This window comes from Crinia signifera, chromosome 1 (assembly GCF_055691185.1).
Source record: "Crinia signifera chromosome 1, ASM5569118v1, whole genome shotgun sequence".
NCBI classification, from domain to species: domain Eukaryota; kingdom Metazoa; phylum Chordata; class Amphibia; order Anura; family Myobatrachidae; genus Crinia; species Crinia signifera.
The window spans coordinates 312,520,995-312,536,254 of NC_139217.1; the positions used below are offsets into that span (position 1 = coordinate 312,520,995).

The following is a 15,260-nucleotide window of genomic DNA, read 5'->3' on the forward strand; positions in this document are numbered from 1 at the left end:
ACTCTCTTGAGGACCTGAGCCAACATGTTGGGATGACATATGCAATGCTGAAGCACCACGGAACTGTCATGGCATCCACTGCCCCTGCCTTCGGATCCCTGGTCCTCGAACAGAACTTGGACACCTGACTATTGTGTCTGGACACCATCAAGTCTACCTCCACAGAGAAACAATTTCATGGAACAACTCCGGATGTAACACGCATTCTCTTTCCAGCAGCTCTGCTCTGCTGAGAAAATTTGCTTCCACATTCTGAATCCCCAGAATGAATACCGCCGATAGAGCCAGGATATTTGCTTTGGCCCACCAGAAAATCCGAGAGACTTCCTGCATCGCCATCCTGCTGCGAGTGCCTCCCTGGTGCTTCAGATAAGCCACAGCCGTGGCATTGTCTGACTGAATTCGAATGGGAGACCCCTTCAGAAACTCCTCTGCCTGCAGAAGCGTCTTCCAGACCGCACGCAGCTCCAGTATATTGATTGGCAAGGATGACTCCACACTGGACCATAGACCCTGCAACCTCAGGGTCTATGCAACCTGAGACTGGCATCGGTTGTGACCACCAACCAGTCCCAAGACCGAAGGGAGCATCCCAATTGGAGGGATTCCAGATCCGTCCACCAGAGTAACAAGTAATCATGTTACAGGCAACTAAAAAACATATCCAAGATATGACCCTATCTTACACACAACACTGCTAAAACGCTCTGCCAGCTCCTCCATTGGTTGCCCATATTCTACAATATTAAAAATAAAATACTTGCATATAAAGCTATTAACCAACCCACACCAACCTATATCTCTTCACTTATCTCAAAATATCTCCCAACTCGCTCTCTGCACTCTGTACAAGATCTGCATCTCTCTTCTGCACGGATTACTCAGCTCTTCAGGCAAGCCTATCATATTTAAGTACCATACACATATTCCTCTGAGGCACTTATGTATTATATAGCTTCCCTTCTGGACTTGCAAATTGGTGGGACTGCTATGCTATGTCCTTGTGTTTCTCTACAATTTCCCTATAGATTGTAAGCTTGCAGCAGGGCCCTCCTTCCTCCATGTATGTCTATTTTATCCAGTTTGTTCCTTCAGTGTTGTCAACATTTGTAAAGTGCAATGGAATCTAATACGCTATATAAGAAACTGTAAATAAATAATTAAATAAATTATGTGTAAATTGATTATTAATTTAAGAGATAAGGTAAGCCCTTAATACCCCTGGACACTATGGGGCAGATTTATAAAGCTTGGTGAAGTGATAAAGTGTAAGGTGATAACGCACTAGCTAATCAACTAACTGTCATTTTTCAAATACAACTGAGTGGCTGGAGCATTATTACCTTCCACTTTATCACTGCTTTTTCACCACTTTATCACTTCACCAGACTTAATACATCTGCCCCTGAGTGATTAAAGTAGGAAGCATAGAAACAGAAATGAGAGAAAGTTTTAGCTTTCAAAAGAGCCTCTTCTGGAAATGCACAAGAGGAATGTCTCTCCAGATTGCACCACTATTATACACAGGCAATAAACTATTTGCCATCTCTTGAAGGAGCAGAGTAATAGCCCATATGTAATGTCATTTCATCAGTTAAGATAATTTCATACACCAAACACAGCCACAAACAAAGATTTGTTACTTAAAACACAACCAACATATGATTCATGTGTAAAAGGTATACTGTACCGATCATAAGGAGAATTGCATCTGTTCAATTTTGGACTGTTTCTAGAAATTGTATTTCCTGGTGAAGTGTTTGCACGCTGAAAGGACATGGCAAAGTGTTTCTTAGCAACTTTTAGTGAAATGGGATGAGAAATCATTTTTTTGTATATTCTTTCCTTGTTATATTATAATACACACATATATATATATATATAGATATATATATATATATATATATCTATATCGATATATAGATATATATATACAGTATAATACAGGGCTGGGCAACACCGGCCCTCCAGATGTTGATAAACTACACATCCCAGCATGCCTTTCATCAGTTTCAGCATGGCCATATAGCGAAACTAATGCAAAGCATCCTGGGATGTGTAGTTCACTAACATCTGGAGGGCCGGTGTTGCCCAGCCCTGGTATAATACATACATGCAAGGCACCTTAGTTTCCATCTATCCTACCCCTCCCTTTCTCTGACTGCTTCTTGTCCTGTTTCTCTATCCCCACTCCCCCACTCTACCTTTTTCTGTCCTGTTTAAAAATTATAATAAAAGATTACATTGTATTTTAGTTTAGACAGACTGATAAACAGGCCGACTGACAGATAATTAGATAGATAGATAGATAGATAGATAGATAGATAGATAGATAGATAGATAGATAGATAGGAGCTAAACAACAGATATGTCTATAAATCTCAATTTTTGTTTGTGCTGGAAAAATATAAAAAAATATATTAAAATTGATAAAGCTGTAGCTGCCCTATGCCATGCTCATATCCACTTGCTGTGCTGATATTGCTGCAGGGAGCATATCAAGAGGAACAGTAACCAGTGTCTGGAACATTAACTTACCAGTGATCTGTTGTACTTGATCAAACTGTTCTCCAGCACACTCCGCAGTCCATCATTACTGTCATGCAGTTTTCTATTAGCTGTTCTGCAATAGAAAAATGTAATGTGTGAACTAAAGAAATGTTGCAATGCTTTTATCTCAACAAAAGAAAAATAACTGGATAATTTTAAATTTAAACAGTAAAAAATTTGTAAAATTTAAAAGTAAATTTTTTTATGAATCCCTCAGGAAAAAAATAACTATCACTTCCTATACAGTGTTTGGCTGAAAAAAACAATAATAATTTGACTATTTCATTTTAAACTGTTCTGTAAGATGCTCTAGCCCAGGGATGTTACTAACAAGTCTTTAGCTGGGGGGCACACACCGATACAATCATCAGACAGTTTTTTCAATTCCCAACGTGTTCATGAGATATCTTAAGAGAGCGTATGCACCCACGATTATGTGTTCTCAGAAGAAAACTGGACACATCTTAAGATCAGATTTTATGTGCAGTTCAATAAATTTCAGATTTAATGGCATCATATTGGAAAATGTGTGTGCGGACTTCTGACAGTTTTGTCCAATATTTCAGCACATGGTCCTCCCGCAGCAGGGCCCCTTTGTGTCTTTTCAGCAGGTATTTTAGACAGACAAGTTATGTAGATCATGTCACATTATAAAGTTGTGTTCGCATGATTAGGCACTTTGATTGGACATAAATTGAAAGTAAAATTGCATTGAAAGTATGGTGGCACAAGTGTGTACCTAGCTTTGGGGTAAATTCAGACCTGATTGGATCTCTGGTAATTTGCAGGGCCCTGAGATCAGATAGCCGATGCCCTGCCAGAGTGAAATCCCGCCCTGTGCAAAGCTGGATGGTGGGGTTGTTTCAGGAACACCTTCACACCTGCCATATAAAGCAGGAGCGTCTCATTGGGCAGTATTCAATTAAAAAAATTCTCTGTGCATGGAGAGATATTTTTTTCTCTCGCCATGCACTCTCCCTGTTCCGGAGCCTCCTGCTCCCACTATTCAATGTATTTAAGACTCGCCGCCACTCGCGGCGAGTCTTAACCCCTGCAGCGGACGAGCGTCCGCGGCAGGGAGCTTTCAGGGAGCCGGGGGACGGAAGCAGCCAGAGAGATTAAAGTCTCCCTGGCTGCTCCAGAGGAATGTGGAGGGGAGGATGGCTCCCCGGGACCCAGGCAGCACAGGTTGCCCCCCCCCCCCCTATAACCAGCGGGGGACCCAGTATTCACTGCACCCGATCGTGCATATTAACGATCGGGTGCAGTGAATATATGAATATCTAATGAGCGGCTCGAGCGCTCCGGCCCCCTGCTGGCTGCACTGTGTAAAAAAATATATATATATATATTTTTTTTTTTTTATTAAATATATATTCATGGGCTATAAGCACATGAATAAAAATAACATGCCCCTTCACAGAAAAAAAAAACCTGATTTTTTGACACCAAAATTAAAAAAAAAAAACCTTTTAGTTTAAAAGTTCACATTCCAGCTCTCCATCAAAAGATGGAGAATTTCTACACGGAGAGAGACGGCGAAAATCACTTAGAAAGGCGGCGAATATTTCACATTGAATAGGGTGGTTCACTTTTGGAGAGCAAAATGCTCCGTCCAAGGCGAAAAAAGCAAAAATTCTCCATAAAACACAGAGAATTTTTCTCATTGAATACTGCCCATTGCTGGAGCGTCTGAGACGCTCCTACGTCTCACACAGATGGAGCGCCTTTCCGCCGGCGCTCGCATGATCCCCTCTCCACAGAAGAGACAATATCATGTGGGCGCCAACGCTGTGTGAGAGGCGCTCACTAGGCTTGACAAAGACTTAGGAGTAGCAGCGCTGGGCTGCCGCGGAGTCAGCGTTGGACGCTGAAAACATACACTACAGAAGTAAGGCAGCTGGTGAGCTGCCAGGATTCAAACAGGCACTACGCTGATAACGTAGCTTAGAGAAGTAAGGCAAGATTCATAGCTAGAGCGGCACGCATTGCCGCCGTGAAACTAAACAAGTACCTTTTTTTTCTGCATTGATTTTATTACTTTATGAAGAGTACCATTATGTGGTCAGAGTTCTAGTGCTATGATTTAATTACTATGACTACCTTATAAATAAAAGCTCTGCGCCTCATTGTGTTACAATGTATAAAAGCGACAGGTAGGGAGGAGATATGGATGTGACAATTAGGGAGAAGGATATATGGATGTGACAGGGAGGAGAAGACAGCATTGGTATATTATATGGCAATCTATGTGAAGCTCTGTATTACCGTATATGGAGATTACTACCAGTGTTGCAAAAAAATTGGATTTTAGAAAAAATACATTAAAAATCAGATTTATTTAATTTAAATCAGCTTTTTATTTAAAGCAGATTTTGGGGATTTAAATAGGATGAGCAAACTCTATAGCAGTCTTAATGCAAACAGCATTTTCCCCTGTACCTAGGATCAAGTAGATAAGCCAGCAAGTGGGCATCTGTGAGAGCAATTTTAGCTCTTGCCTTTGCCATCTTTACTACTGTACATTTCTGTGGTGTCCAATCTCTTCAAGATCATCTAACAGCTTCTTCTACACTTGTACGACCTCACTGATTGTGCACCTACACGTATATCTCTTTCTAACCAAAAGTTGTATTTTTTTAACGTTTTGATTTAAATCCTTGATTTAATTATTTGATTTAAATCGTGCAACCCTGTTCACTACAATATTATATATCAGGTTCTGTGATGCTTTTGTATTATGACCTGATATGTGTTTTGATTTCTTTATAATTCCACCATGTTTATTTTTTTCTGTGGGGGGCAATGTATTATCTTTTTTCCTGTTGGGGGACAATTTGTTATATTTCTTCTTGTAGGAGCCAATACAGTATGTTGTTTGTTTTTTTCCCTGTGGGAGTCACTGTGTTTTCTTTTCCTATTGGGACCAATGTTTTTTATTTCTTTTCCTGGGTGGTTACAGGGGTTGGCTAATCAGACACAGATGTAGCATAGTATTTGTGTGCTACTGGAGTGACATAGTATTTGTGTGCTTAAAGTGGTTGTGTACAGAGACACTGAATGGCTCACATTGGAGACCGTATTGGAGGCAATTTTTAATGGAAAGACCGATAATGGGGACTAAAAGCACATAAAGCAAGATTGCAGCATTGGTAGACACTGACAGGGTGTGCCTCAGTGTTTGCTTATTTGGATACATGGATGTACACCAGGGATGGGCATTAGCATAAAGTGATAATTGCAACTGCAGCAACAGAAGACAGGCTACTGCTGCACCCAACTCAAAATCAGGTGCTATGAGGAGGGAATTTGCCTCACAAATCAGACCACTCCAACTCCACTACTCAACAAGCGTGAAGAAATTTCCCATGCTAGTTTTCCATCACAGTCCACCCCTGCCCTTGTTCACCTGTCTGGATCCCTGTATTGTAATGAATGATGTCAGATGACACTGCCTCCTCCCACTCTGCCCTTCTCTGTTCTGTCCAGTGAGTGGAGACATTTCAGTGCACCTAAAAAGAGCAGCACTGCAGAGAAATCAGCTGTGTTTGAAATATGACAGTTGGGATCTGATTGGCTGGTGCGTTATCTCCTTCCAATTTATCTCCAGTTTATCTCTTCACCAGGCTTAATACATCTGCCCCACTGTGACAAAACCCATTCACTATGGAATGTTATATCAAAGTGCAAATAGTGCTTTATGGCCCATTGTGCTCAGCAGTAGTGCAGGGTGTGTAAAGTAACTTGGCACTAACTGTGTGGCATTTGTATATCCTCCCCATGCTTGTGTGGGTGTCCAGGTAATGCAGTCTCTTCCCACACTCCAAAAATATACTGTATATATATATATATATATATATATATATATATATATATATATATATATATATATATATATATACATATACATATATATATATATATATATATATATACACACTATGGAGGTTATTCTGATCGGTGCGGCCAAACGTGCGTACGTTCCATATTAACGTACGCTCTCCGTACGCGGCCGTTGAGGTTAAGTCCACCCACAAATCAGCCGCATACGTACGGCCAGAAACAACGTCTTAGGGGAGTGGCGTACAATTGAGCGTACGCCAACGTACACGGACGGATCAGCCCTTAGACTCCGACAACTGGCGTACAACAGAGCGTACGCCACCGTTTACGGACGTCTCTCGTCCGTCTTCCCGCCGACTTCTTGCGGAAATCTGAGCGTACGCCAGCTTGCACGGACGGGTCGCTATTGTTTTCAATAGAAAACTCAGCTTATGTCACCGCTCGTGAGAGTGAGCGTACGTCCGTGCACGCTGGCATACCCTTCACATATATGGACCTGCAAATCTTGCCTTTCAACTACAATTCTGACAATTAATTAATTATTCTAATTGTTATTCAATTATTGTTTTCTATTAACTCAATTGAAGATTGTGTGCAAAATAGTGGGAATGGGCTTAAAACATTGCTGAAACATCCTTTGTAGGTGTTAGATGTGGTTTATGTTATTGTATCATAAATACAAAACCTATGTTTGTATTAGAGTGAACACGTTGACACATGTCGACTTGTGTAGATTGAGTGTGCTACTGTGTAAAGTCTATGAAAGCACGTAGTGAATGTGTATAACTGTTTAACAAATACCTACCTTAGCATATATAAGCAGGTCTTAAAAAGAATCTTACCTTAAATTAAACAAACCTTTAAATGTCGAGAAGTATAGAAAGATAAGCTTCCAATGTGTTTGAGTGCTGTGTGTAGGCTTGCAGGTAGTTAAATCATGGTTTGGACTTAATAGACTGCAGCATTGCTTATTACATTCAGGTGTATGTGTTTGAGTAGTAATCAGCGTAAATTAGCAAACCCAGGCGCACGCTGGCATGCGGTATCTGTAGGGGTGGTCTGAGGTGGCGGTTGGCGGCCGCCTGTTTTGTGTCCGAAATGAACGGTGCTTTAGCCGATCGTGCGGTAGTAGCACCGTTCATTTTTGGTGCACACCCCCGTGTACGCCCATATTTACGCCCATTTTCCCTCATTATTTCGGCCGCTCCCCTCATCACGCCCCTATGCCGCCCCCAATGCCCGTACTCTCGCGTACAGGTTTTTTCGCACGGAGAGACCCGTCCGTAAGCATTGTGGAGTGTTCGCGCCTGCGCATTGGAGATGGTACGCATGCGCAGGTCATTAAAAACCCCGGAACGTACGCGTACGGGCCGGCCGCACCAACCAGAATAAGGCCCTATATAGCGTGTGTATACATATGCAGACTAGATGGGTCCAGTGGTTCTTATCTGCAATCACTCTGTGTTTTTTTGTGTATACCTGAAAAATAATACACCCATAAGTGCTAGCTCCATGCACCAGATATCAGTGTACCGACCCCAACATTTCTGTTGCAGACCCTGACTATAGCAGGGATGCTATATGGTAATTTAATAGTGTCAATTTATTGTGATAGAGAATTTTATCCCAAGCTTTGGACTATACAGTGAGAAATTGTAACTGTGAGATGTGTAATATGGAGGTGGGGCAGATGTGACATGTGCAGAGAGATTTAGATTTGAGTTGTGTGTGTGTGTTCAAACTGAAATCTAAAGAACTGTAAGAATAAAGCTCTCTAACATATGTGATTTACATATGTATTTACCCTGCAGAGAAACAATCTAAATGTATTTGCACATGTTACATTACAACATCACAACATGCTATGTTCCAGACACAAAATTGGTTATTCGTTTTAGTGACTCTGGCCTTACATTCTTCTAATTAAAGAAAATTTATGATGTGTAACGGAGTCCGCAATCGCCTGAGATGCAAGCCGATCTGTGGCCTTTTTTTTAACCCTTTCCAGTCCAAAGTCTAATCAGGCTCAACAGCCCTAGTGCTAGTAGCAGAGGTGAGCCACTTTAAAATAAGAACAGTAACATCGTTCAACATTCAATGTAGACCATTTTTGAATTGAAAAAAAATTACAATTGATTTAAACATTAAAACCAGACTGTTTGAATTACAAAAAAAATGTGGACTGCAAAAGGTTAAAGGTGCAATAATATACAAGGCAACCCATGTCTTGTAAATTATTGCCCCTTTAAATAAATGTCTGAGATCGGTTGGCATCCTGTATGTCAGGCGATCTCGGACTCCATTACAGCTAAACCTTTGTACCTTTACTAGTTTTTAAGTTTGAATGCAAGGTTTGCCATTCCATTATGTGTCATCACCTTCATCTTCATTTTATTTCTGTCCATATTCCAAACAAAGCCTTCCTGCCAACCTTATTTAATTTGTACTCATTTATAGTCGAATGGATGACAGTCTTAAAATGTTAATTCAGTGGTACAGCTGTGCCATCATATACTTTTTCTGTTATTGCTCCAAACATCCCTTCCCTTAATTGTGTTGTCATTTTATGCTAATTCTGGCGTTAACATACATGTGTACAAATACAGTATATCATTAATCTTTAATAACACACATATTCAAAATAATGTATTTACAAAAACATATTTACATTAATCTTATTACAATTTAATAAAAAAAAACATACTGCAGTATCTCAATTTGCTGTGCCAAATTCTCTCGGTCATCTGTATACTCCCTGATAATTTCCATATCCCTGAAAAAAATATCAAGAATATAAAACAGTTTTATTTGCGAGCTAGAATCAATATTAAACATGCCTTTAAAAGTGACAGTGATTGCATCATACAGATGGAGCCGGCCACATTCTTGTAGTGAATGGTGATTCTACCGCCATCCACCGCTAGTGGGCAGCTACCGCCAGGGGCGAGCGTGAACAAGACGCAAGTGCGCCCCATGGCAATGTAGCTCAGCGGGGGTCCCCGCCGCCTCCCCCGCCGTCGCCACCGGTACTCAGACCTGGTTTTCGATTCAAATTGGCTTATTCAAATTGTACTATTTGTTTTCACTACTGCTTTTCGATTTTCACTCTTTGATATTAGATTTATACCATGTAGTCATGCCTGGGAAATCTAATTTTCTATTCGATTTACACTACACGGGAGCACGCATCAGGATCGAATCTGCTTTAAATGTAGCAAATAACATTCAATGCCCTTTCAATTTTGATTCAATTTAAACCACTGCATATAGTCAAAATTGAAGGGAAAATCTCACCGTGTATACACAGCATTAGGCTGCCACCTTATTGCACAAGTCAGGAAGAACCTAATTTTCACACAAACACACACACACTATGGGGGGTATTCAATCGCCGGCGACCATCTCCCCATGGGGGAGATGGCCGCCGGGCCCTATTCAATGCTGTCTTCCCCGACAGCATTGAGCAGGGTTTCTCGGCAGAATGAGCCGGACTTCACAAGCTGTCGGGCTTGTTCTACAGAGAACGGCTGCAGCTCGTCACTTCTCGTCCGTAACTCGTGGCCACGTCCCCTTCTCGCTCCCCGGCAGGTGGGACACTGAATCCTGCCTGCATGTTCTCAGTCGAGCTGACCGAGAACGGGACAGGGTCATGGCGGTCAAGCTTGTGACCTGAACATCGAATACCCCCCTAAGTATACTTTCTGGCAGTAAAGGGTTAACCATTTTCCTAGACAGAGATAGATAACAAGAATATAAAACAGTTTTATTTGCAAGCTAAAATCAATATTAAACATTTCTTTAAAAGTGACAGTGATTGCATCATACCTTTCAGAGCTGAGGCTTTGATCTGCGTAATCACTTTTTAGAGCATCCAGTTCACTCTGAAGGAAAGATATGCTGGTTTGAGCTTCTAGTAGATCCTTTTTAAGTTTCTGGTTTTCCTATTGGAAACATAGTGATGTATTTTAATGCCATAAAAGACACACTGATTCGGACTAACAAAAATAACAGTAGTTTTACATCCCCTGAGCAGTCACACAGCTTATTCCAAACTAGCGGTCTATTTACTAAGCCCTGGTGGGAGAGAAAGTGGGCGAAGATAAATCACCAGCCAATCAGCTTCCAACTGTCATGTTAAAGGCTGTGTTTGAAAGATTATAATTAGGATCTAATTTGATGGGTCTTAATCTTTATCCACTTTATCTCTTTTTAAGTTTTAGTACATATACCCATTAATACCATGACAGTGGGCCTGATTCAGTGGCGGAGACACAGTTACATTCACATGCAGCTGATTTGTAAATACAGGTTGAGTATCCGTATCCAAAATGCTCGGGACCAGGAGAATTTTGGATAACGGATTATTCCGTATTTCTGAATATTTTAATATTTCAATTATGTAGTTTAATGTATCTTGCATGTATGCTGTATAAACACATAAAATACACACAAATATATTTTATTTGTACAAAAAACAAGGTTTCAAAACGTGATACAAAATTTGTGTACTATCTCAGATATTGAATTTGAATGCCAAGCAGTCATTGTCTTGCACATATATAGTGCCAGTTACATATCATGTCCTCAGTAGTGCTGTTACAAATGTCCCCAGTGAGTTTTTAGCAAAAAAAATATTTTTTATTCACTTTCTGGAATGTATGGTTTTCGGAATAATTCAGATAACGGATACTCGGATACGGGATACTCAACCTGTATACATCCCCCATTGGCACTCTTGTCACAGCGACGTACCTCTGAGCAACTCCACACTGTGTCAGAATGAGTGTCTCACCTCTCTGAATAAATCCTCTGTGCATGTGCCATTGCTAATTCATCGCCAGGTGTGTGCATTACGACTTTCTGTGCATATGCATTGCAAAACATTGTTCCACTGCATCTGCAATTAACATTGCATCTCCCATTGATACAGGCCTATTGTGAGGAAAGTCTCTGAGGATATCTTCCAGTACAGCATAATCATTCTGGATTGTAGCTTTCAGGGTGAAACTGCCAGGTACCAATTACATAAGTGATTTCAGGATTCTAACAGAAGGGAGCATGTTGGAAGCTATGATTTTCTGTTTGCTTTCTCACAGTAAACAGTGGTAAAAGGGTAATGGGGACTACACACGTAGCGGTTTAGGGGCATTTTCTAACGATCTCACTAGATCGCATCGCTCCGTGTGCAGGGGCCATAGCAAACTCGATGCCCAGCCCCGCGCATCGCTATTCCCCGGAGAACTCTGGCCCTGACAGATCGCTCAGAATGCTCAGCAAATCACTATGTGTGTAGGCCCCTTAACATGTATTAATGTACAGATAAGCAATCATTAGGTAGATGAAAGATCGTTATGTATTTCTCCTTGCACACAATAGCACCTTTGTAAAAATTGTAACCGATAGCAGTATAGATAGCTCCCTATACCATCACTGACCATATAACATACCATTGTTAATTCATGTAATCGTTTTCTTAGAGCAGCCACATCTTCCTTTAAGTTGATGCTCTTTGATTGTTCTTCCAGCTAAAAAAATGACACAAAATAATAATAATAATAAAAAAGTGATAACACATAGGATACCATTTTATAGATAATAATCCCTATACTGTAAACCTACTTGATACAAAATGACTAGAATATTATCAGAGCAACGGGCCTTATTCAATAAGGGTCGTATATGCTTAACTTCATGCAGCAACTTAGCATATGTCTTTCTTAGCAATGCAAATTTAAGAGAAGGTGCCTTCTGCCTTCATTTGCAATTGTAAAAGATTTGATGCAAGTTTTAGATGAACATCTCAACCATGGATCACGATGCGACTGCAAGCCTTAATAAGTATGACTTTACTTAGACTTGCAGTTGCAGGGGATATTGGCCCTTATTCTGGTTGGTGCGGCCGGAGCCGCACACGGTGCTCCGGCCGCACAAACCAATCCCCGCCCACGAGACGGATCGCCACGGCCGTCCGTACACGGACGGCTGGCGATCCGCATAAAAATGGTGGGGCGTACGCCTCCACCATGGTGGGAGCTGCCCCCTGCATTCGATGGTCGTCGACCATCGAAGGCAGGGCCGCACGCCACAGCAGCTCCCGCAAGCTGAGACCACACGGACAATCGTCCGTGTGATAGCTTGTATGGGGGCTGAGAGCTGACATCCGGCGACGTCAGCTTTCCGCCCCCATCAGTGGCGTCATACCCTGATTAGCATGCATACGCCCCGCGTTTGCATGGGAACGCCCATGAAACGCGGGGCGTATACATAGGGAAATGAGGGTATGAAGCCCCTCACGCCCCTATACGCCCCCTTTGCGGCGGACGAAATACGTCTGCGGCGAATGGGGCTGCACATGCGCAGATTGACCTCTGCGCATGTGCAGACTAAAAACATCGGCGGTACGGCCGCACGCGGGCCGTACCGTCCGATTCAGAATAAGGGCCATTGTGAGGTCAATAAAACGACATTCGCAACACAGTCCTTGGTATCGAAACACCCGAGAAACGAAGGTGACGCCCCTTTTTTGATGTAAGCCTCTTTTTTTGCACAAATATGCATGTTAGTTGCAGTATGATGTAACAAAACCGCTTTACTACATTGATGATTAATTTGATATGTGACACTTGTATATCTGCGTGCAACTTAGTCTGCATCTGTTTACAAATCACAAGAGAACTTGGTGTGAAAAAAAGGCATTGTGGCACTTTGTATACAGATTTAGACTAAAAGGGGAATTCAATTCCATGCCGGATTTTTCTACAGTCGAAAAAAACTGCACTTTTAGATGGTTTAAGGTTGATTTTACATTCGATCTTTTCAATTAAAGTCCTGATTTTTTTCACTGTCCAAACATGCGGCACAGTAAAAAACAAATAAGCTGTGTTTTTTGGGCTAGCAGAAAAAAAACGGACTCAGTAAAATCTGAATGAAACAGGACCTGATGAAGAGATGTTTGGCATGACTGCAGCATTAATAGTGTACAGGTTGAGTATCCCGTATCCGAGTATCCGTTATCCGAATTATTCCGAAAACCATACATTCCAGAAAGTGAAAAAAAAAATTTTTTTTTGCTAAAAACTCACTGGGGACATTTGTAACAGCACTACTGGTGACATGATATGTAACTGGCACTATATATGTGAAAGAAAATGATTGCTTGGCATTCAAATTCAATATCTGAGATAGTACACAAATTTTGTTTCATGTTTTGAAACCTTGTTTTTTGAACAAATAAAATATATTTGTGTGTATTTTATGTGGTAATAAAATATATTTGTGTGTATTTTATGTGTTTATACAGCATACATGCAAGATACTTCAAAATACATAATTGAAATATTAAAATATTCCGAAATACGGAATAATCCGTTATCCAAAATTCTCCTGGTCCCGAGCATTTTGGATACGGGATACTCAACCTGTATTAGGACACACCTGTATACATTGTAAGGAAGGAGCGGAGATACTGTGGATGACTAATTGTTTTTCTAATTTAATACCTTTATCATTTACATATTTACTTCTTAGTTTTTAACAAGCTCTGCAACAGGTTCACGGTTTTTACAAAATTGTCAGTAAAGAATATATGGACTACACATACTGTACATCCTGGTTTCATTAAAGGTTATTAAAATTACCTTTTTTAGTTTTTTTATTGCAACCTGGAGTTCAGCAACTTCAGATTCATGTTGCCGCTTCAAGTCATTGAGAGCGTCCTCTGTCTTTCGCTTCTCCTGGAACAGTAGACAAATGAAAGGTATATGTGCATGTTCTTACAAGAGCAATACTACATCATCAATGATGGCTTTATATGTTGTATTTTAATTTAGTTTGGTGTGTACATCTGAAGATAAAGCAGCTACTTCCCAAATATCCACATCCCACACCCTGCCAGAACTTCTGTAGACTGCATCAGAGATACTGTAGCTCATGTACTTGCTGCTAAGGCTGTAATTAGTCATTGATTTTATGGCCTCAGCTGTTTGGGAGTCTGGGAATTATTGTTCAGTTTTTTCTGGAATGATCAGTACATTGGAAGATGTTACATTGTCCACTTCAGTCCCACCTTGCATTCACATCCTACATCACTGACTCACCCTGACAAACATCAATTGTTCAATATTGGATTATGAATGTTCCTGATGATATACAAAAATATTCCTAAAACCAAAAAATATCCTAAAAAATCCTAGTAATAAGTGATTATTAAATACTATTCGGGATCAAATCTGCTTTGAATGTAGAAAAAAAAAAACATTTAATGACCATTCGATTTTTAATCTATTTGAACTATATAGTCAAAATTGAAGGGAAAATCTCACCGTGTATATACAGAATTAGGCTGCCATCTTATTGCACAAGTCAGGAAGAACCTAATTTTCACACACACACACACACACACTGAGAGGGGTATTCAAACACTGTCGTGATCCCGCAGCCATCTCCCGACGGGGGAGATGGCTGCGGGGCCCTATTCAATGCTGTCTTCCCCGACAGCATTGAACAGGGTTTCTCCGCAAAACGAGCCCGACCGCTTGTGATGTCGGGCTCGTTTTGCGGATAAACATTCAGGAACATTCATAATCCAATATTGAACAATTGATGTTTGTCAGGGTGAGTTCTGCCGAGAAAAGTCGGAAATAGGTGAGCTCCTGCCTGGAGCTCGTCTATTTCCACCCTCAACTCACGGCCATGCCCCTTTCTCGCCGCTCGGCGGCCGGGACATTGAATCCCGACCGCCGAGCTCCAGTCGAGCAAATCGAGAACGGGACAGGGGCACGGTTCTTGAGCTTGCTCGACAGCCGTACCCCTGACATTGAATACCCCCCTAAGGGGGGTATTCAATGTCTGTCGAGCGCGATATTTTT

At 41.1% G+C, this 15,260-nt stretch overlaps 1 protein-coding gene across 1 annotated transcript in view; it reads right to left on the reverse strand.

Annotated features, from left to right (window-relative positions):
• Positions 1 to 15,260, reverse strand: part of RASEF (RAS and EF-hand domain containing) — a 103,268-nt gene that overhangs the window by 17,502 nt on the left and 70,506 nt on the right. The window contains exons 4-9 of the mRNA XM_083158336.1: positions 14,031 to 14,126; positions 11,841 to 11,918; positions 10,219 to 10,334; positions 9,098 to 9,166; positions 2,539 to 2,623; positions 1,691 to 1,767 (exon numbers count right to left, since the gene is read on the reverse strand). Of these exons, the coding sequence (XP_083014462.1) occupies positions 1,691 to 1,767; positions 2,539 to 2,623; positions 9,098 to 9,166; positions 10,219 to 10,334; positions 11,841 to 11,918; positions 14,031 to 14,126 (521 nt within the window). The remainder of the gene's footprint in view (positions 1 to 1,690; positions 1,768 to 2,538; positions 2,624 to 9,097; positions 9,167 to 10,218; positions 10,335 to 11,840; positions 11,919 to 14,030; positions 14,127 to 15,260) is intronic.